At 47.9% G+C, this 20845-nt stretch overlaps 1 protein-coding gene across 2 annotated transcripts; it reads right to left on the reverse strand.

Moving 5' to 3' along the window:
• Positions 1 to 23: 23 nt before the first annotated feature.
• POM121 (POM121 transmembrane nucleoporin) lies at positions 24 to 20387 on the reverse strand. Of its 2 annotated transcripts, XM_032757176.2 has the most exons (10): positions 20288 to 20387; positions 18648 to 18819; positions 9617 to 9708; positions 8894 to 8967; positions 8342 to 8463; positions 7815 to 7917; positions 7338 to 7514; positions 4804 to 6492; positions 2642 to 2764; positions 24 to 2214 (listed from the first exon to the last, which is right to left on the reverse strand). In XM_032757176.2, exons 2-10 carry the CDS (start codon positions 18741 to 18743, stop codon positions 2117 to 2119), a joined length of 2574 nt encoding a protein of 857 aa, XP_032613067.1. In that variant the 5' UTR covers positions 18744 to 18819; positions 20288 to 20387; the 3' UTR covers positions 24 to 2116. The 2 variants fall into 2 exon arrangements, with proteins under 2 accessions (XP_032613067.1, XP_032613058.1); XM_032757167.2 differs by lacking the exon at positions 20288 to 20387 and having other exon boundaries at positions 18648 to 20270.
• Between the last annotated feature and the right edge of the window lie 458 nt (positions 20388 to 20845).

The raw sequence follows: 20845 nt of genomic DNA on the forward strand, positions 1-20845 counted from the left end.
AAAATGCAGAACGTACTCTATGATAGATCACAGTTTTTTATTCTCAATGACACAAGCAGGAGAAAAATCTCACATTCATACTAAAACTCCTACTAGACTCAACAGGAATGAAGTCTCTATTTGTAATGGAAAGTCCCAGCCTCCCGCTGCCATCCAGTGCGTGTACTGTACACATCCACACTGACACTCACTCAGGGTTCCCGGACCGGCTGTCCTGCCTGCGGAACTGAGGTAAACTAGCTCAGGTACTGACACTAGGAGGGTCTACCTTACGTAAGGTACAGGTAGAAGCTTGACTGCTAGGCCCAGGCCCAGGCCCACCCCGACCCTCTAATCCTAACAGGTATTTAAGCTTGAGGTTCACTTCACTTATTCCTCAGCTGCACACGCAGCCGGGTATTAACAAGGATCAGAGCTGTTCTGAGGGGTGGGAAAGAGCAGCCCCGCCACCGAACACTCACCCTCAGTCACATCGGGGAGTGGCACTGGTTACATTTACATCACATTATTTATAAAATAAGAATTACATTTCATATAACGTGGCCAGAAGGAGCTCCAGTCCCCCAGGAAAGCTGCTGGGGACAGCATTTGAGCCTCTTCTTTGCACAGGCATAACTTAACTATACAGCTAATTCCTAGTTAATACCATTTATACTTTACTTAACCACCTCAATGAACCAAGCTTGAAGGAATTTAAAAGGCAATTTAGCTTAAATACAAAAATAAATTTTTGTTAAAAAACGTTTAAATATTTTTTTCTTTTAATTTAGACACACGCATTCATACTTCTCCCAAAGAGGTTGGGCGTGGCAGCAAGGCGCTTGGGCCTGGGGTATGTGGTTTCAGAAGGAAGGAAGGAAAGGATGGGCTGCAGAAGGCCCTGTTTGGGAAAAATAGGATTTTAAAAATATGGTTCATTAATTTAGGTTTTCTAACATCTACTTTGGGTGATGTAGCCTCCAGTGAGGTCAGGTTAAGTGGGACAGAAACAGCAGAGGGAAGAGGTCTTTGCTCCCCCCCGGGGCCCATTCTCCCAGGCTGCCAGCCCTTGAAGTCAGAACACCACTGGAAAATTCAGGAGTCAGCACTTGTAGCCATCAAGTGGTGCTACTTTCCACATTCAATTAGCGAGGCCCCAGAAAACTTGAAACAGGAAGTCCGGCACTACCAACATGCCGCCACTCATACAACTCAATTCTTCCTCCAAACTCGATTCAAAGAGCAAAACACAGAGCGTCAGACAAAGGAACACAGGACAAGGCTTGAAACATACGATCCTGGAGAGGCAGACGAGGGCCCAATGGGGCCAAAGGGTAGCTGGGCGAGGAGGCAGCTGAAGCAGCGGTGGGCATCCTGCCTGCTCCAAGAGCTTCTCCCTCCTGGAGCAAGGTATCTCACCCCTGGCTCTGCCAGGCTAACAGTCTTGAGCCACCAAGCTTTGAGGGGCCAAACTGGCAGAGGGTTTGAGATAAACTTTGACTCAGACTTGGCAGGAAGGAAACGGCAGGAGCAGCACCCACTGGGGTCTCCAAGGCAAAGCTAGATTCAAGGGCATTTAAAAAGGAAGGAATCCTGCAAGGAACCGGTGAGGGACACAGCAGCAAGAAAATGGGGAAACAGTCCCCAGAAGGGACCAGAGGAAGAGAACCACTTCTCACAGTTAAGCCAAGCAAGATAAAGCTTTAGGGATAACCCATTTCCCAAATCCCATCAGGTGCATACCAGCACACCAGGCGGGCTGGACCCTGCACCCTCCAGCGACGATGGCTCTCGGGGAAAGGTAGAAGGGGCGCCTGCCTAAGGGCGTGCTAAGCGGGAGTCAGGGCAGCGGACACTATGTACAGGTGTTTACTTAGTTCTCCAGCCTCCCCAGTGGAACTGTTCAAGTAGAGGTCCCGGGCTTTGGCCCTCTGCATCCTGCTTCCCCATCCCTGAGGCTTGTGCTTCCTCCAGGAGAAGGGAAGGGGCCCCAGGGCTGCCACTACCCCCTGGCGGCTGAAGCCAGAGATCCGGGGTAGGTTTGCTTTATGCAGCTGGAAGGGTCCAAGGCTCTTCCTAGCAGGTGCCAAGGTCCAGATTTAGGGAAGGGGTGGGGGGAACAGGGACGGGACAAAGGCTATTTTTTGCGGGTGTGCTGCCTTCGGGCCTGCAGTCGCTGTCGAGCCCCTGGGGTCTTGGATCCCGCACCAATGGAAAACGAAGGGGCCGCCGATCCTGGAAAGATTCAACAAGACCTCATCAGGGCAGCTGCTACCTGAGACTCTGGCTCTGGGTGCCCGAACCTCTGGAAGGCCAGGCCAGTAACAAAACACAGGGTGCCTCAATAGGGCCTTCTCGCTGCGTCAGCAACACTGTATGGGAGGAGCCTCCTGAAACACAAACTCCCAGAGAGTCTCAGAGCGAGGCCCACGCATCCATTGTTACCCGGCTTCCCATGGGAGGCAAACTTCCGCCCCGGGCAGCTCCTCTCTGATCTCTGCCATCCAACTCCCATCCCTGGGCTGTGCTGGACTCCTAACCCGAAATGTCCTTCCTGTGCTGAACCTGATCTTCACGGGGCCTCAGAGGGCCAGGAGCCTGCCACCCCGCCCAACCCCTCCTCAGACAGACGAGCAGGGCCACAGGGCGGCTTGCTGCTTACCGAACGGTCCAACGCCAACAAAGCCTTGGGTGGGTGCTGAGGATGCCCCAAAGGAGAGGCTGCTGCCTGATGTGCCCACTCCAGGCGCAGGGGTGTTCTGACCAAAGGTGGGGGTGGCGGTGCCTGGAATGAAGAGCAGACAGCTGGCCAGTGAGCAGAGGGCGGAGGCAGGCGAGGAGCCGGGCAGGAGCCTGTGCTCCGCAGGGTACTTCCCACAGGACCCTCAGCCCCACTCCTGCTCCTGTGGCACTCCTCCATCAGCAACTAAGCCAGACAACCGAGTCTTAATGCCTGGGGCCCCAGCTCAGCCTGCTTCTCCCACCCGCTAACGGCCACGCCAGGGCAGAGAAAAAGCCCCCCTGCCCCGCAGCCACCTCGTGGGCCTCCTGACCATCGCTGCAAAGGGGAGTACTCTGGGGCCCCCGCCTCCTAACGTACCCCGGTTGGCTACCTCTTCTGTTCAGGCCTTTTCCCCCTAGCCCCTGTCCCCTCCCCTCTGAAGCCTGGTTTGTCCACCCCTCATCTTTTGTGATGCCCCGTGGTACCCTCCCTTCCCGGCCTTGCCCTGACTGGCTCTGGCTGCCTGCCCGATGCCCTCTCTGGCAGCCCCTCTGCAGGGATGGCTGCTCTCAGGGCTTGGCCTCCGGCCCGGGCGAGGGGAGGCTCCCTGTGCTCCCACGCTGCTTCCACACTGTTTCTCTTCCTTCCCTAAATACCGTAACTCAAGTTCAGATCACTTTAATCTGCCATGTCCTCATGTCACCTGTCAACTGCCAGGTCACTCCGATTCACAGAGGACCCTTGGCTCACTGGTTTCCTCCCCATCACCACTCATGGTGACTTCGCCCTGTGAGGCTGACTGATGGTCCTCTCAGCCCCTCGACCTTGCCACCCCCATGACCTCCTCTCCCCGACCCCTGCCACCACTCCTGCGGTCACACTGTCACCACAACTGCTCTGGCTCCCAAATCTCCTGCAAGCACCACCCCTCCTGCAGCTGACTTCACCCGCTCTCCACTCCTGCACCCCGAGCTGCATCGGGGCACTGACCCGCTGCCCCTCCTGCTGTGCTTGCTGGGGTCTCCACGGCCGGGTGGCACCAGCTGTCCACTGACCTTAGGTCTACACCCACAGTGTCACTGGGAAACACACGCCATGCTAACTGGCCTCACTTTAACTTCACGATCACAATTCTCCAGCCCACAAACTGCCTGGAAACTGATTACACTTTTTAATATGATGTTCCTTTCCCCCACTGTCCAAAATGACTATTTCAAAAGACCTCTTTTTTATACACTTTATCCCGACCCTCTCTCTCCCAGATTTTCTCTCCTACTTCACGAAGAAAACAGAAGCCATGGGATCTACATTCATCATTCTTCTGCCTGATTCTGCAATGGTTTTCCTGAGCACTTAAGACCCAAACACCCAACCCTGGCCACAAACAATCCTCGCCTCTTGGCCTCCTTCCACACCACTGCTTCTGCTCCTGCCCTCCTGCCATGCTTGTCTTTGTTCTGCTCTTCAACACACCAAACATATTTCTGCCTCTGGGCCTTTGCATGCACCATCCTGGGCCTGAAAGGCATGTCCACTTGTGCCCAGCCCCACCCTACCCCTATACTCAGCTTACGTTTTGTTTTTTGAGACAGAGTCTTGCTCTGTCACCCAGGCCAGAGTACAGTGGCATGATCTTGGCTCACTGCAACCTCCAACTCCTGGGTTCAAACCATTCTTGTGCCTCAGCCTCCTGAGTAGCTGGGATTACAGGTGGGTACCACCATGCCCAGCTAATTTTTTGGTATTTTTAGTAGAGACAGGGTTTCACCAAGTTGCCCAGGCTGGTCTTGAACTCCTGGCCTCAAGTGATCCACACTTCTTGGCCTCCCAAAATGTTGGGATTACAAGCGTGAGCCACTACGCCCAACCTTCAGCTTACAATTGTTAATTACTCAGAAGGCCTTTGACCAGTTAAATCCACAATGGCTCCTCCAGTCATTATTACGTTAGCAAAACATGTATCGTGCCCTGGCATTTCACTGAGTTCTATATTCATTGCCTGTCTCTTCACTGCCACAGCATAAGCTCCCCGAGAACGCAGGCTTCGCGGGCACAGCTTTTCAGTGTCCAGCCCGGCAGCCCAAGTCCACGCCCCTCCTTACCTCCAAACACAGGTTTGCTCTCAGGTGTGCTGCCCACGTTGAAGGCAAATGGTGTGCTCTGGCCGGTGGTGCCCAGGGCGTTCTGACCTAAGCCCCCCGCGAAGGGGGTGGAGGTGGCTGTGCTCTCACTCTGTCCTGCTCCAAAGCTGAAAGCTCCGGAGATGGTGCTGGAGCCTGGGGTGGCCACATTGATCCCAAAGCTCCCACTGCCAGCGGGGGCTGCCGAACTCCCAAACGTGAAGGGTGATGGTGTTGTGCTGCCGAACACCGAGCTGCTGCTCCCGCTGCTGGCGGTCTGGGTGGTGGCTCCAAAGCCAGAGCTGGTGGCTGCACCGAAGGAGAAGACAGCAGTGGAGCCGCCAAAGGCGGGCTGTGAGCTGGTGGGAGTGCCAAAGGCCGAAGCTGTGGCTTTCAACCCAAATGCCGAGTGCGTGGCACCGCCAAAGGTAGGATGAATGGGCGTAGGCACGTGCGCAGGCACGATCTTGATCGTGGATGCAGGTGCAGGTGTGGGTGCAGCAGCCGGGGCCGGGGCTGCAGAGTTTCCAAAAGTGAAAGAGCTGCCAAAGCTGGGGGCAAGGGCTGGCTTGGCAGCCCCAAATGTGGGCTGGGGGTTGGCTCCTGGATATGATGGGAGCGGGGACTTGGCGCTTGACCCAAAGGGAACGTTGAACGTGGGGGTGCTCGTGTTACTGAACGTCAGAGCAGGCTGGCTGCTGGTGGCCGGGGAGGAGGTGGTGAGGGTGCTGCCGAAACCACTAAAGCCGGCAGCGCTGCTGCTGGTGGCCGTTGGCACGGCAGTGGGCAGGGACTGGCTGAAGGTGGTGACTGTGGTGGTTGTGGGCAGGGCAAGAGGTTTGCCAAACTGGAATATGGAGCCCATGGCCGGGGTGAAGCTGGCAGCAGAGGCCTGGGGCGCCCCGAAGAGGAAAGGCTGTGAGGCGGCACTGGCAGTGCTGGTTGTGGTGCTCACCCTGCTGCTGCTCCCACTGTTTATGCCAAAGCCAAACGCAGGCTTCGAAGCAGAGTCTGCGGATGGACTGGCGGAGGTGACGGGAGCCACGGCGGAGGTGACGGGAGCCACAGCAGAGGTGGCGGTGGCCAGGCCAGTGAAGACCGGGGCAGTTGTGGTGGGAGCAGTGGCGGGAGCAGTTGTCTGCTTGAAGGGAGCAGGCAAGGGCACAGATGCAGGTGGCCCCATGCTGCTAAAGACAGGCTGGAAGGTCGGGGCTGTGGTGCTGGTGGTCGTGGGGAGGGAGGAGCTGGAGGGCGCTGTGGCTGTGACTGAAGGGCCAGGCGGTGTTGGGCCTTCCTTCTCACTCTTGGGTGGGGCCGTGAAAATGGGCTTGAACATGGGAGATGCTGAAGATGCGGCAGGGGCGGCAGGGCTGGAAGGTGAGGTGCTCTGTGTTTCAAACAGGAAGCTTTGCTTGGGGGCAGGAGACAGGGCAGATGTGGCTTGGGGTTTGGTAGCCGTCTCTGTCTGAAGGGTTGGAGGTGACTTGGTGTCAGTGGCTGGTACCGTGGATGGAGCAGGGATCAGCCCCAGCAAAGTGTTCGGGGGTTTGGAGTCTAAGGAGGGGCTGGGGAGCAGCCCTGGCGGCCCTGACTGTGATAAGCCCAGCGGGGGCAGGAGGCTGGGCGTCTTTGGAGGCGAGGGGGCCTCAGTGGTTGCTGCTCCAGCAGATTCTGGAAGAAGAAAAGAAAATGTGAAGTTGGCATAAACACTTCGAAGGTGATGGTATTCAGTATTTCAGTGTCCTCCCCACGCCTACCACAGAGCCTGGGATCCAAGAGTCAGTCAATAAACTCAGCTAAGTCTACACTACAGGCCTGTACAATAAATCAAGGAAGTGTTCATTATTTCCACCTCACAGATCATCAGACAGAAGGGGATAAAATGGGGCCTAAATGGGGGCCTAATGTGTAGAGACTAAGACAGTCCAGTTGTCTGAACTCTGAAGTTCACGTATGAATCTAGATATACTTTATTTGCCTACTAAGCTCACCTGCCAGGCGCTAAGAGCACGCAACTATGAATGGGGAAGTCTCTGCCCTTGAGCAGGGAGGGTGAGTACAAACCCCAGGTTACCGACTGATAAAGAGGTGCGTGCACAGTGCCATGAAGGCCTGGGCCGGGAACACCAGCAGCCCTCAAAGTGCTGGAGGAAAAGGAAGCAGTGCTGTTCTGGACCAGTGGTTCTGATAGGCAAGGACATCCTGACCACGCCACCACATTCACACTTCAGACGTGCTGCACCGGGAAGATCATTCTTATCTGACAGATGAGGAAGGCGAGGCTCAGGGCAGCTACGAGCCAGGCTTCAGATCCCGAGCGTCGCAGCACCCCTTCTCTAACACTCCCTGATGCAGGCTCTGGCGCTGTTACATGTGGGCCTGCTCTGGTGTGCTGAGCCAGGGTGCGTTTGGCCTGCAGAGCAATCTCCAGCGACCGACAGGCGCGAAGCCCTTATTCCAACCCAAGCAGGGGATGCTGCTCAGAAGGCTGGATCCACGGCCCCACTCCAGCTCACCTGGGCAGGGTGGCAGGCTCGGGGGACTCTGCATCTTCTTCAAGCTCTCTAACAGTGGGTTGGTGCTTGGGGCCGGGAGGGAGGTGGGTGAGGAGGCAGTTGCAGCAGCAGGCAGGGTAAAGGTAGACGAAGGCTGAGTGGTAAGTGGGGTCTCAGTGACAGAGTTCGAGGCAGCATCTAAGAAAGAAAGAAAGGTGACGCAGTCCTGGCTTGTCTGGGACTTCTTTCCAGATGCCTGTCGGAGAGCAGGGTCTCAGCACAGCTCATGGAGGAATGCCTGCCCTCAATTGCAGTGGTCCCTGCTGTCCAGTTCCCGTGAACACCAACATGGATGTCTCAGGTGAGAAAGACCACAAGAAAACATGGAACCCTACTTGGGATTTTCCCAGAGAAACCTATTTTTTCAAACACCAAAATAAAACCAGAGGAAACAGACACCTGAAACCTCTCGAGTGTGCAACGATCTATGCTCCTTACCGCTCTTGTCCTCCAAGGCCTGGTTGAACCACTGTAACGAAGCCTTCTTCTCTAAGTCTACGTCCTCGGCAGTGATCGAATAGCCAAGCTGGGGAGGTGGAGGCTACCAAAGAGAAAAAGAAGTCAGGCCAATCAGAAAAAACAGGAAGGCTGGGCAGGGTGGCTCACGCCTGTAATCTCAGCACTGTGGGAGGCCAAGCCAGCTGGATCACTTGAGGTCAGGAGTTTGAGGCTGGCCTGGCCAACATGGTGAAACCCCATCTCTACTAAAAATACAAAAAATTAGCCAGACATGGTAGCATGCGCCTGTAATCCCAGCTACTTGGGAGGCTGAGGCAGAATTGCTTGAACCCAGGAGGCAGACGTTACAGTGAGCCAAAATCGAGCCACTGCACTCCAGCCTGGGTGACATAGTGATGCTGTCTCAAAAAACAAAAACAAAAAACTAGAAGAAACTTGTCCTTAGCGTTCCTAAGACTTAGGAGAGCTAAGCCGGGGAGGGCAGGAGTAGATGGACAAGACCATACCAAGGTCAGCTGTTCCCCTCGCCGAGAAGGCAGCAGCTGAACTTTCCGCTTACGCTGCCCAGAGCTGCCAGGTGTAGACTGAGAATTTGAGTTTTGTTTCTTCCTTGGGGTTGTATCTGCAACTAAAGAAAGAAACCAAGACTCGTTTGCTTCCTTCCCTCTTCCAGAAATGGATGGTTGCGTCTACCCACTTCGCATTTCACATTGAGTTTTCACTGAGTATCTCTGAAAAGATTCAATCTTCTATGGTTTGGTTGCTTGGACAGTGTTTGCAAGATTAAGGCGCGCACACAAACCGCTTACTGTGCAGTAATTACCAGGATCACCCAAAGGTGACTCAAACTGAGCTTACCTCTATCCAATCGTTAGCCCCCGTCTGTAGCCTTTCTCCCTCATCAGACTATAAACTTCTGAAGGAGAGGAAATCTCTCTCTTTGTATCTAACATGCCTTAGACATAGCAATGCTCAAGACCTTTTTTCAATAGGTATTAATCTCTACATCCTCCACAAACACCTCCACCACCAACAGCAGACCCTCCTCAGCAACCTACCCTTTTCTCCCTGGGACCCCTTGTCTGTCGCCAATGGAATTGAAGAACTGGAATGATGACACAGCTCCTCTTCTCTGTCGGGAGAAAAGGAACGATTTAGTCTAGAAAGACTTCTTGGCTGAAGTATTAAATAATTTCTCACACCCTCCTAACTACCAAGTGGCCAATGTCTAAAACAACCATAATTTAAGATCTCAGTATGCAGGATAAAAAAACTCAAAAGGAAATTCCAACAGAATGAAGGGAGGCTGTTCACAGAGGCCATGAAGACAGCTTTTGTCTTAAAACAAGCATAAAACGATAATCTTCAAACCTTACTTACAACCTACCAAGTCCCTGGGAGTTCTAGACACAGATGTGATCCCTGAGGGAGTGGCATCCCAGCCAACTGCAAGCACCTAGGGCGTCAGCTCAAGTCAAGAACCTGATGGTGACTGCCCGCTGACTCGACTCTCTCTGCTCTCCACTCTGCATGGCCTCTGTGCTTGCACCCGATCCCTCATGCTGGAGTGGGAGGCGACGGCCAGAGGCCACTGGAGTCAGTACCCAAGATTGTAGGGATGATAGCGGTTCAGGTGGGTGCCGCACTGTCCCTCTCAGGGACTTAGTTTCTTTGATTCTGTAAGTCACAGCAGCACAAAGCCTAAGAGCCAGGTTCGTTTCCCACCTTTCCTCACCCCCATCTGTCCACGCAGCAAATGAAAACTGCAGAACGCAGAGTACCTTATTTTCTTTGCTGGCCTCTCCGGTGTCTGGGAGCGGGACGAGGCTGGGCTAGAGAAGGGTGATGAACTGGGGCCACTTCTCTTCCAGAGCTAAAAATCAAGAGAGACATGACTGAGCCCGCTGATAACTTAGCATCTGACCCTCAACACGACAAAGTCTCTTTTTAAGTGACTAAAAAAACATTTTTTATGGTTAAATGGTTAGTCATGCCTGTATTCTCAGCATGCTGGGAGGCCAAGGTGGGAGGATCGCTTGAGCCCAGGAGTTTGAGACCAGCCTGGGTAACATAGCGAGACCCCCGTCTCTACAAAAAAATTGAACAATCAGTTGGGTGTGGTGGTTTGCATCTGTAATCCCAACTACTCGCTGAGATTGCCCCACTGCACTCCAGCCTGGGTGACAGAGTGAGAGACCTTGTCTCAAAAAAAAGAAAAGAAAATAAAATGAAAAAAATTTGTTTGTGAAGAAAGACCCCTGAAAAGAAAGTCAACAGCCAGTATTAATTATTAAAGCAAAAAAAGAAAAGTCTATAAAAGTAATGGAATGTGAATTAAGGTAGAAGGGATGGACACACTTTTTGCATATATTAAGTGGAACGTTAGCCTCAGTAATGAAGAGCCAGGACACATTCAAACCTGTGCTAGACTGTCTATGGAAAGGATAGAAATAAATTAAAGAAGATAACCCAGTAAACTAATTTAGTCTTGCTTCTATTACATTTTTTATTTTAATTTACTAACTTCATTTTAAAACTATGCTGTCATAACATTTATGACTTTTGCAGCAACGATGGCATTTATCATCATGTGATGATTATCCATACATCTGCCTCTTCCACCAGGCGAGTTCTTGACAGCAAAGATGGTGTTTTCATCTCTGCTTCCTCCACAGACCAGCAGCAAAGTAGCTGGCACAGAGTGGACGCTGCAAATAGTCTCATAAGTGCTGAGCCTAATTACAAAGCCACTAAACTGTCACCTCAGACCGTCTTTCCTACTAGAAAAGCTGCTAGTGATTTCTTACCCAGTACCAGCTACATCATATAAGTACAAACAGGAAGCCAACAATGCTTAATAAGAGTTCAAAAAGGGAAAAGGGGAAGCTTCAGACAAGTGGTAAGCAGCAGAACAATTCAGTGAGGCTACCATCAGGAAGCTGGGCCTGGGAGAAGCTTGAGAAAACTGCTCACGGCAATAACAGCTGAAGTTACGCTCAAACAGCAAGAAAGGCCAGAGCACAATGGTTTAAAAAACATGGGATTACAGGGATATAAAAGAGCAGAATACAAAAATTCATCAAAGGGATCCAAGGATTGAATATATAAGCGGCATTTTCAATCACTTCAGATCCCTGACACTACCTCGCTGGTTCTCACACGACTGCTCAGTCACCTGTGGAACTTTTTTTTTTTTTTTGAGACGGAATCTTGCTCTGTCGCCAGGCTGGAGTGCAGTGGCACGATCTCAGCTCACTGCAACCTCCACCTCCCTGGTTCAAGCGATTCTCCTGCCTCAGCCTCCTGAGTAGCTGGGACTACAGGAGCATGCCACCACACCGAGCTAATTTTTGTAGTTTTAGTAGAGACGGAGTTTCACCATGTTGGCCAGGATGGTCTTGATCTCTTGACCTCGTGATCTGCCTGCCTTGGCCTCCAAAAGTGCTGGGATTACAGGCGTGAGCCACCACACCTAGCCACCTGTGGAACTTTAAAAGCACATAGATGGCCAAGTGCGGTGGCTCACACCTGTAATCCTAGCACTTTGAGAGACTGAGGCAGGAGAACTGCTTGATCCCAGGAGTTTCGGACCAGCCTGGGCAACATAGCAAGACCTTATCTGTAGTTAAAGTAATAAAATTAAAACAAAAAAACCCATAAACCTTGCACTTTTCTTCACAATGTGCTCCAGACACTGAGGGATACACATCACTGAGCAAGCAAGGGTCAGAAATGCCAAAGGAGCCATGACGAGGTGGCTCACGCCTGTAATCCCAGCATTAAAATTATTTTACATAATTTAAAACTATTTCAAAAAGGAAAACACAGAAGGAGGCTGAGGCAGGAGGATCATCTGAGGTCAGGAGTTCGAGACCAGCATGGCCAACATGGTGAAACCTCATCTCTACTAGAAATACAAAAATTAGCTGGGCGCGGTGGCTGATGCCTGTAATCCCACCACTTTGGGAGGCCAAGGTGGGTCAGGAGATTGAGACCATCTTGGCTAACATGGTGAAACCCCGTCTCTACTAAAAATACAAAAAATTAGCTGGGTGTGGTGGCAGGTGCCTGTAGTCCCAGCTACTTGGGAGGCTGAGGCAGGAGAGAATGGCTGGGAGACAGAGCGAGACTCCGTCTCAAAAAAAAAAAAAAAAAAAAAAAAAGGAATACAAAAATTAGGCAGGTGTGGTGGTGCATGCCTGTAATCCCAACACTTTGGGAGGCCAAGGTGGGAGGATCACTTGAGCCCAAGAGTTTTGAGACCAGCCTAGGTAACATAGTGAAGTCTCATCTCTACCGAGAAAAAAAAAAAAAAAAGAAATGCCAAAGGAGACTGTAATGATTAGCTAGGATTGGAAGACAACTGGACAACTGGTTTGACAATTAGGGGAAAAAAGTATTACTCCTCTACTTCACTGACTGTACATACACACTCATTTCAGATCTAACAAGACAAGGATGTTTATTATCATGTCTATTCAACTTAAAGTCCTAGCCAAGTGCAGTAAGACATAAACAGAATAAGATTGCAGAGGAAAGGAAAAACTTATTATCATAGACATGAGTGTATGTACTAAAATCCTAAAGAACATACAGATTTAGCGAACTTTCTGAATACAAAATCAGTTGTATTTCTACACACCAGCACAATCACATTTTGAAGGCACTATTTAGAATAGCATATACCTAGGGCCAGGCGCTGTGGCTCACGCCTATAATCCCAGCACTCTGGGAGGCAGAGGCAGGTGGATCACCTGAGGTCAGGAGTTTGAGATCGGCCTGGCCAACAAGGTGAAACCCTGTCTCTACTAAAACTACAAAAATTAGCCAGGTGTGGTGGCACGTGCCTGTAATCTCAGCTACTCGGAAGTCTGAGGCTGGAGAATCAACTGAACCCAGCAGGTGGAGGTTGCAGTGAGCCGAGATTGTAAATCTAATAAAAGAGAAGTAAAACCTCTACAGAGAAGAATTAGAGATGATGTAAATAAATGAAGGAGGCGGGAAATGGTGGCTTACGCCTACAATTCCACCACTCAGGGAGGCCAAGGTGGGAAGATTGCTTGAGCTCAGGAGTTTGAGACCAGCCTAGGCAACATAGTGAGACTGTGTCTCTATTATAAGTTTTTAAAAATTAGCTAGGTGTGGTGATGCATGCCTGTGGTCCCAGCTACTCAAGAGGCTGAGGCAGGAGGATCGCTTGAGCCTGGGAGTTCAAGGCAGTAGTGAGCTATGATCATGTCACTGCACTCCAGCCTGGGCCACAGAGCAAGACCTCTTGTCTCAAAAGTTAAATAAATAAATGAACGACATTCCATGTTCATAGATTAGAAGTAAACAAGGTCAATATTATAACAATGTTAATTCCATCCAAAGTAATCAGTAGATGAAAGGCAATCCCAATCAGTATCTCAGAACTCCTTTTTTTTTTTTTTGTGGAAAGTGACAAGTTGATCTAAAAGTTATACGAAAATGCAAAAGGCCAAGATACAAGACAGTCCTGGCCGGGCGCGGTGGCTCACGCCTGTAATCCCAGCACTTTGGGAGGCCGAGGCGGGCGGATCACGAGGTCAGGAGATCGAGACCATCCTGGCTAACACAGTGAAACCCCGTCTCTACTAAAAATACAAAAAATTAGCCGGGCGAGGTGGCAGGCGCCTGTAGTCCCAGCTACGTGGGAAGCTGAGGCAGGAGAATGGCGTGAACCCCGGGGGGGCGGAGCCTGCAGTGAGCCGAGATCGCACCACTGCACTCCAGCTTGGGTGAAAGAGCAAGACTCCGTCTCAAAAAAAAAAAAAAAAAAAAGACAGTCCTGAAGAGAAATGAGAAAGTGGGATGACTGACTCTATCAATATTTTAAGTATAAGGCTAGGGGTAAAACAAAGACTGGCACAAGGGTAGGTAGAAAAATAGACCAATGGAACAAAACAGAGTCTAGAAATGGACCCACATAGATACAGACACTTAAATTAGACAAAGATAGTGCTGCAGAGAAATAAGGATGGTCCTTTCAATAAATGTTGCTGAGAGAAATGGGTATTTCTACAGTAAAAAACAACCACCATCACCAAACAACAACCACCACCACCAAACAACAACCACCACCAACCAACCACCACCACCAACCACCACCACCAAACCACCACCACCACCAACCACCACCACCAAACAACCACCACCACCAAACAACCACCACCACCACCAAACAACCACCACCACCAAACAACCACCACCACCAAACAACTACCACCACCAAACACAAAAAAACCTAATTTTGATCCCAATGTCACACCATACACAAAAATCAATTTCAGGTGGTTTATGGATTTACATATAAAAGTAATAATAAAATAATAAAGCTTCTAGAAAGTGGCGTAGAAGAAAATTATCATGACCTTAGGTTAGGTAGGCAAAGATTTCCTGAATACTACACAAAGTATGCTAACCACAAGGAAGTAGAATGGCAAGAGCAGGACACTTTTTTGTTGCAACACATACATGACAGACAGCTTGTATCTAGAATATATAAAGAGCGTATTCAAATCTCTAAGAAAAAGACAACTTGGGGCCGGGTGCGGTGGCTCACGCCTGTAATCCCAGCACTTTGGGAGGCCAAGGCGGGAGGATCACCTTAGGTCACAAGTTCGAGACCATCCTGGCCAACATGGTGAAAACCCATCTCTACTAAAAATACAAAAATTAGCCGGGCATGGTAGTGGGTGCCTGTAATCCCAGCTACTTGGGAGGCTGAGACTGGGGAACTGCTTGAACCCAGGAGGCGGAGGTTGCAGTGAGCCAAGATCATAGCACTGCACTGCAGCCTGGGTGACAGTGCGAGACTCTGTCTCAAAAGAAAAAAAAAAAAAAAGAATATACAGTAAAAAGTAAATTTCCTTTTTATCTCAATAACGATTACCAGTTTCTAATATATCCTGTAAGAATTATTTTATGCATATTAAAAGATTTTTAAAAGCCCAAATAGAGGATACTATACAGTTCTGAGCCTTTTTATGTAATTGCTTTTTGAGATCATTCTCATGAGTACTTCTTCAGTTGCCTTATTCTTTTTACAGTTACATAGTATATTTCAACTTACACCAATACTGTAAGTTATTCAACCAGCTCCCTGAAAAGATAACATGTACATTGTTTCCAAGCTGCTGTTATTAAAACAATGTTACATTAAATCCTTGTATCCATTTCCCAGTATGTGTGTAGGATAACTTCCTAAAGATAAAGCTGCTTGATCAAAGGTTGCGTGTTATCTCTCATGTGGACAATTCCTGCCACAAAGCCCTCTAGAGAGCTGTACCAACTGACACTCCCACCAGCAATGTGTGAGGAGCCTGTTTCTTCTGACACTGCACTTCTATGGTTTCTATTTTACGTTCAAAACTTTGCTTCATTTGGAATAGGTTTCTCTACTATAGGAAAAACTCTTGAACGTAAGATTTGACTGGTAGCCCTTCAGAGAAATGGGTAAAGGATATGAACTAAGACTCACGGAAACAGAACTGAAAATAATCATTCAACATATGAACAGATGATGAAACTACTCATAAGAGACAAAAATTAGATACTTTTTTTTCTTTGAGACAGAATCTCACTCTGTCGTCCAGGCTGGAGGGCAGTGGTGCGAGCTCGGCTCACTTGACCTCTGCCTTTCGGGGTCAAGCAGTTCTCCTGCCTCAGCCTCCCAAGTAGCTGGGATTACAGGCACACACCACCACGCCTGGCTCAATTTTATTTTCAGTAGCGATGGGTTTTTGCCATGTTGGCCAGGCTGGTCTCAAACTCCTTATTTCAGGTGATCCACCTGCCTCGGCCTCCCAAAGTGCTGGGATTACAGGTGTGAGCCACCGAGCTCAGCTAGCTACTTTTTTTGTTTGTTTGTTTTTTGAGACGGAGTCTCACTCTGTCACCCAGGCTGGAGTGCAGTGGCGCTATCTCTGCTCACTGCAACCTCCACCTCCCAGGTTCCTGATATTCTCCTTCCTCAGCCTCCTGAGTAGCTGGGATTACAGGCGTGTACCACCATGCCCAGCTAATTTTTATATTTTTAGTAGAGATAGGATTTCACCATGTTGGCTAGGATGGTCTCGAACTCCTGACCTCCAGTGATCTGCCTTCCTCGGCCTCTCAAAGTGCTGGGATTACAGGCATGAGCCGCCACGCCTGTCCTAGATACTATTGTTTACCTGTGAAATTGGTAAAAGCCCAGAGCTACAATAACCAAATTTGCCGGTGAGGCCATGGAGAAATGGTCCCTCTCATACAACGCTAAGGGGAATGCTGAGTGGTACATGCTCTGTAGGGGGATTTAACAATATCCAGCAAAATTACATGTGCATTTAACCTTTGACCTGGGAATCTGACTTCTAGGAACTTTCCAGAGGCAAAATTGCCAAGGGTGAAATGACATATGAACAAATGTATTCTTTGCAGCATTATCTGTGATAGCAGAAGACTGAAACAACCGAACATTTGTCAACAGAGGACTAGGGTACCTATGCAGTTGTAAGACCAAAGATGAGTTTCTGTGTACTGCTATGGAAGGACCTCAACTGTCTATTATGTGAAAAAGCAAGGTTCAAATCTGTATGTACTGTCTACTACCTTAAATGTTAGAAAGTGGCGGTTTTCAGATACACTGATATGCATATCGTTTAAAAAACAATAACAAGGGATAATCAAAAAATAAAAATGGAGAGGAAGGAAAAATGTAGAGTGGAAAGGGATGGAAACTGAATTTTTGAGTGTATCTTGTTTTAGTGTATGTTTTTTTTTGAAACAACTTAAGTATTTTACGTAATTTAAAACAGAACTATTTCAAAAAGGAAAACACAGAAATCCCTGTAACTTTCAAACATACTGAACAAATGAACTTCACTGTATATAAAGTTGGTGTACCCAAAGGACAATTAACATTACTTTAAATAAAACACGATATATTGATTACATGTCCCTAGGATTCACAGAGGGATATAAAGACAAAATGAATCACAAACAATTCTTAAACTGACTTCAGCAGTCTTAATAATGACAGTGTTAACAATGACACTGATACCGCTATTTTGAAATTGCATGGGCCAGGCGTGGTGGCTCACACCTGTAATCCCAGCACTTTGGGAGGCCGAGGTGGGTGGATCACCGGAGGTCACGAGTTCGAGGCCAGCCTGGCCAACATGGTGAAATCTCATCTCTACTAAAAATACAAAAATTAGCTGGGCATGGTGGCGGGCGCCTATAGTCTCAACTACTTGGGAGGCTGAGGCAGGAGAATCGCTTGAACTCAGGAAGCAGAGACTGCAGTGAGCCAAGGTCGCACCACTGTGCTCCAGCCTGGGCGACAGAGTAAGACTCCGTCTCAAAAAAAAGAAAAGAAATTGCGTGTACTAGGATCAAAGTAATTATAAACCGACATTTTTGGTGTAATACATAAAAATATAAAATCAAATAAATTACATAAAAAATCCTACTATCATAAATTTGAATTTGGAATATTATGAATTATTTACATTCCTCTTTCTAGAGGATCTACCTTATCTCTCCTAAAACTTAGGACTGTAGTCTCTACAGTTCTAACTGGAAGAAACCAAAGCTTTTGAAGAAACAGCCAACTTCAGTATAGGCTAAAAATGGACTTTGGGAAGGTGGGCTAAAAGCAATGAAGCTATCTGTGGAAGACTGCTGGGATCAAAATAAAGGACACAGGAGCCAGTTTGGCTTCCATAGGCCAAAGCTGGAAAAGTTTGCATATCAAAAATAATAACTAGATATTAAATAATATTAAGGTTAATAATTTAAGAGGGATAATGATATTATAGTTATTAATGTTCATTTATATGACTGTCAGAGCCTTCTGGGCTGATGAACTAGTCTCAAAATTTTCCTCCTCTCAAAAACATTTCTCCATACATGCTTTACACCTTTTTGTCTGGCTGCTGTATACTGGGTACCCACTTATTGACAGCCACTGTAATAGGTGCTTTTTAAATATTACCCTCAATCATTGCAACAGCACTTCAGAGAAAAGACAAAGAGATGTTATGTGATTGTCTGCCCAAGACCTTATAGCTACTAGATGTCAGAGCCTAGCATTTTTTTCTTTTTCTTTGAGACACAGTCTTGCTCTGTTGCACAGACTAGTCTTGAACTCCTGGGCTCAAGAGGTTCTCCCACCTTGACCTCCCAAAGTGATGGGATTACAGGCTTGAGCCACCCCGCCCAGCCTCAGAGCCAAAAATTGAATCTAAGTCTGTCCAGCAGCAAAGCCTGCTCTGTTCCCTATACTATGCGATAATCCCTTTTCCAAAAAATCATGATCACTTGTTTAAAAACGCTGCGCTCAATTCTAAATGCCTATAAATCTCTTTTATGACCCAATACAACCTGGACTCAGTCTATCTTTCGAATCACCTCTGTCCATTTATCTACATCACAGCTGTGTCTCGAATCAGCTCGCACACATGGACTGCTTTACATTCCGGGCTTTCTATTCCATTCCACTGGCCTATATTGATCACTCAATGATCTGTATTTTCCATTAGCTTAAAGACAATCCTAATGTCTGACAGATAGAAGGTGATTAGTAAACCTTTGCTAATCAATTACTTTATTTAAAAAAATTTCTTTAAAAATTCTTTTGTACAGACAAGGTCTCAGGCTGGTTTTGAACTCCTGGGCTCAAGCAATCCCCCCGCTTCGGCCTTCCGAAGTGCTGGGATTACAGGGCTAAGCTACCATGTCTGGCCCTAATCAATGAATGAATGCTGGGAATTCATGTCCCCCACATTACAAGAGCTGTACTTGTACCTGTGAGATGCCTCGAGTGGAGCTGTAGGAACTGGTAATGGCATTGCGGCTGGAGCTAGGGATGCCACTTGTGTAAGCGCCTGTCAAGGAGCTCATGGAAGAGCTTCGGGATCTCTTATTCAAGTGGTCATCTGAGCTCTGAGAATTGAGGCCTCTCTTCAGAGACCCAGGCCTAATAAAAGAGAAGAAGACAGTTAGATGCTTTATTGAAGGCAACATTCTTTTATGTTTTCATCCACGGTCATGACATCTTCCTTAATAAACATGAAGGGAAGAGAATAATGCTTTTAATTTTTACTGCTAACAATCTGGCCAAATCAATCTGACAAAGTCAGTAAGAAAAGACAAATAATTAAAACTTAGATGTATGATTTCCATTTATAGAATATTCTGGAAAATGCATACCTACCTACAGTGACAGAAGACAGATCAGTGGATGCCTGGGGACGGGTGGAACTAAAGAGAAGGATTACAGGCATGTGGGAACTTTTGGAGGTGATGGATGTTCATTATCTTAGTGGTGGGACGGTTCCACAGGTATATGTGTGTCAAAATGTCACATGCTTTAAACAAGTACAGTTTATTGTATGCCAATTATACCTCAACAAAGCTGTTAAAAAAAAATCAGAGTTAAGAGGAACCCATCATTTTTCTAAATCTCCAATGGAAACAGAAATCTCCTATGCATCTTTTCTGTAGGACAGTTACCCAACCTGCTACAATATAGACAACTCTCTCCTAGAGTGACCCACATCAACCATGAACCAGTTTATTCTCACAGTGGATTACAGTGTATTTCCTCTAACTTTCACCCACGGATCCTATTTGAAGTCAAACAGAGCAAGTTATTTTGCTTCTTTCAAGGGACAGTCCTTTGGTTTTTTGGAGATTATCCTTCCGTCACTTATTTCCTTATTCCCCGAGACTTTTCTCCTCTGGGCTAATACTTCCATACCTTCAAAACCCCATCATCCACCACCACCCCTCTGGGCTGTTGCACATCTCCTTAACATCTTCATTGCTTCACTGGGAATGAATTTCTGTTTGTGTACATCCTCCCTTGCAGTGCAATACACTGATCTGACCACAGTGCTCCACGGACAGCACGCGGAACTACGGAAGGCAGGAATACCATCCACCTGCCTCATTCTAGTCTTTCTTCTAACAGCACAGACCAGGAGCACTTTAGCTTTCCTGGCGGCCACATCACACTGCTGACTCAGATGAGGTACCTAAGTTATCCTAAGTCTTTCCACACATACTTTTGAGCCACTTTCCTTTCCACCCAATTCTTCCTCCAATTTGTTTTTAAACTGACATAGAAATTTAACATTTAAGTTTCATACTGTTTAATCCACTGCACAAACTTTGCAATCCTTCTATGTGCTTGGTTATTACATATATTTATAAAACCTCTTGGTCTCAGCATATTTCATCCATATTAATGCAAGAACATTAAAAGGAATTAGACAGAAGGCAGTTAATTGTGGCAAGTTACTCAAAATGTTCCTAATTTCAAAGATGTGAACCTGAACTAATTAAGCAATGCAAAAAACAAAGAGGAAAATCATAGGGCAACAGCTCTGATCAGGCCCTTTTTCCGAACAGTTGGTATTTCATCCGGATGGACTTGCACTTACTTAGGCACAAAAGAAGCGGGGACTCCATTGGCCACCAGGGGCTCAAATGCTGAATGTCCACTGCCACTGCTATCATGGCGCCTGTGACAAATCAAAAAAGTATCAATGAAATGACATGACTTTTTTCTGTCCTTTTAAAGTGTATTCTCACATTTCTGGGACCTTATACTATCTCCATGGAGCACAGATTCCACGCTAGACCAGAAAATGGTTGTTTAAAATCCCTAAGCTTCTGAAAGGTAAATTTTTTTTTTTTTTCAGATGGAGTTTCACTCTTGTTGCCTAGACTAGAGTGCAATAGCACGATCTTGGCTCACTGCAACAAACCTCTGCCTTCCGGGTTCAAGCAATTCTCCTGCCTCAGCCTCCAGAGTAGCTGGGACTACAAGTATGCACCACCACACCTGGCTAATTTCTTAATTTTTTGTAGAGGCGAGGTCTCACTATGTTGCCCAGGCTGGTCTTGAGCAACTGGGCTCCAGCGATCCTCCCATCTCGGCCTGTCAAAGTGTTAGGAGTACAAGCGTGCAGCACCACACCCAGCCTTATAAAATGGTG

This window comes from Hylobates moloch, unplaced genomic scaffold (assembly GCF_009828535.3).
Source record: "Hylobates moloch isolate HMO894 unplaced genomic scaffold, HMol_V3 SCAFFOLD_1, whole genome shotgun sequence".
Taxonomy (NCBI): Eukaryota; Metazoa; Chordata; class Mammalia; order Primates; family Hylobatidae; genus Hylobates; species Hylobates moloch.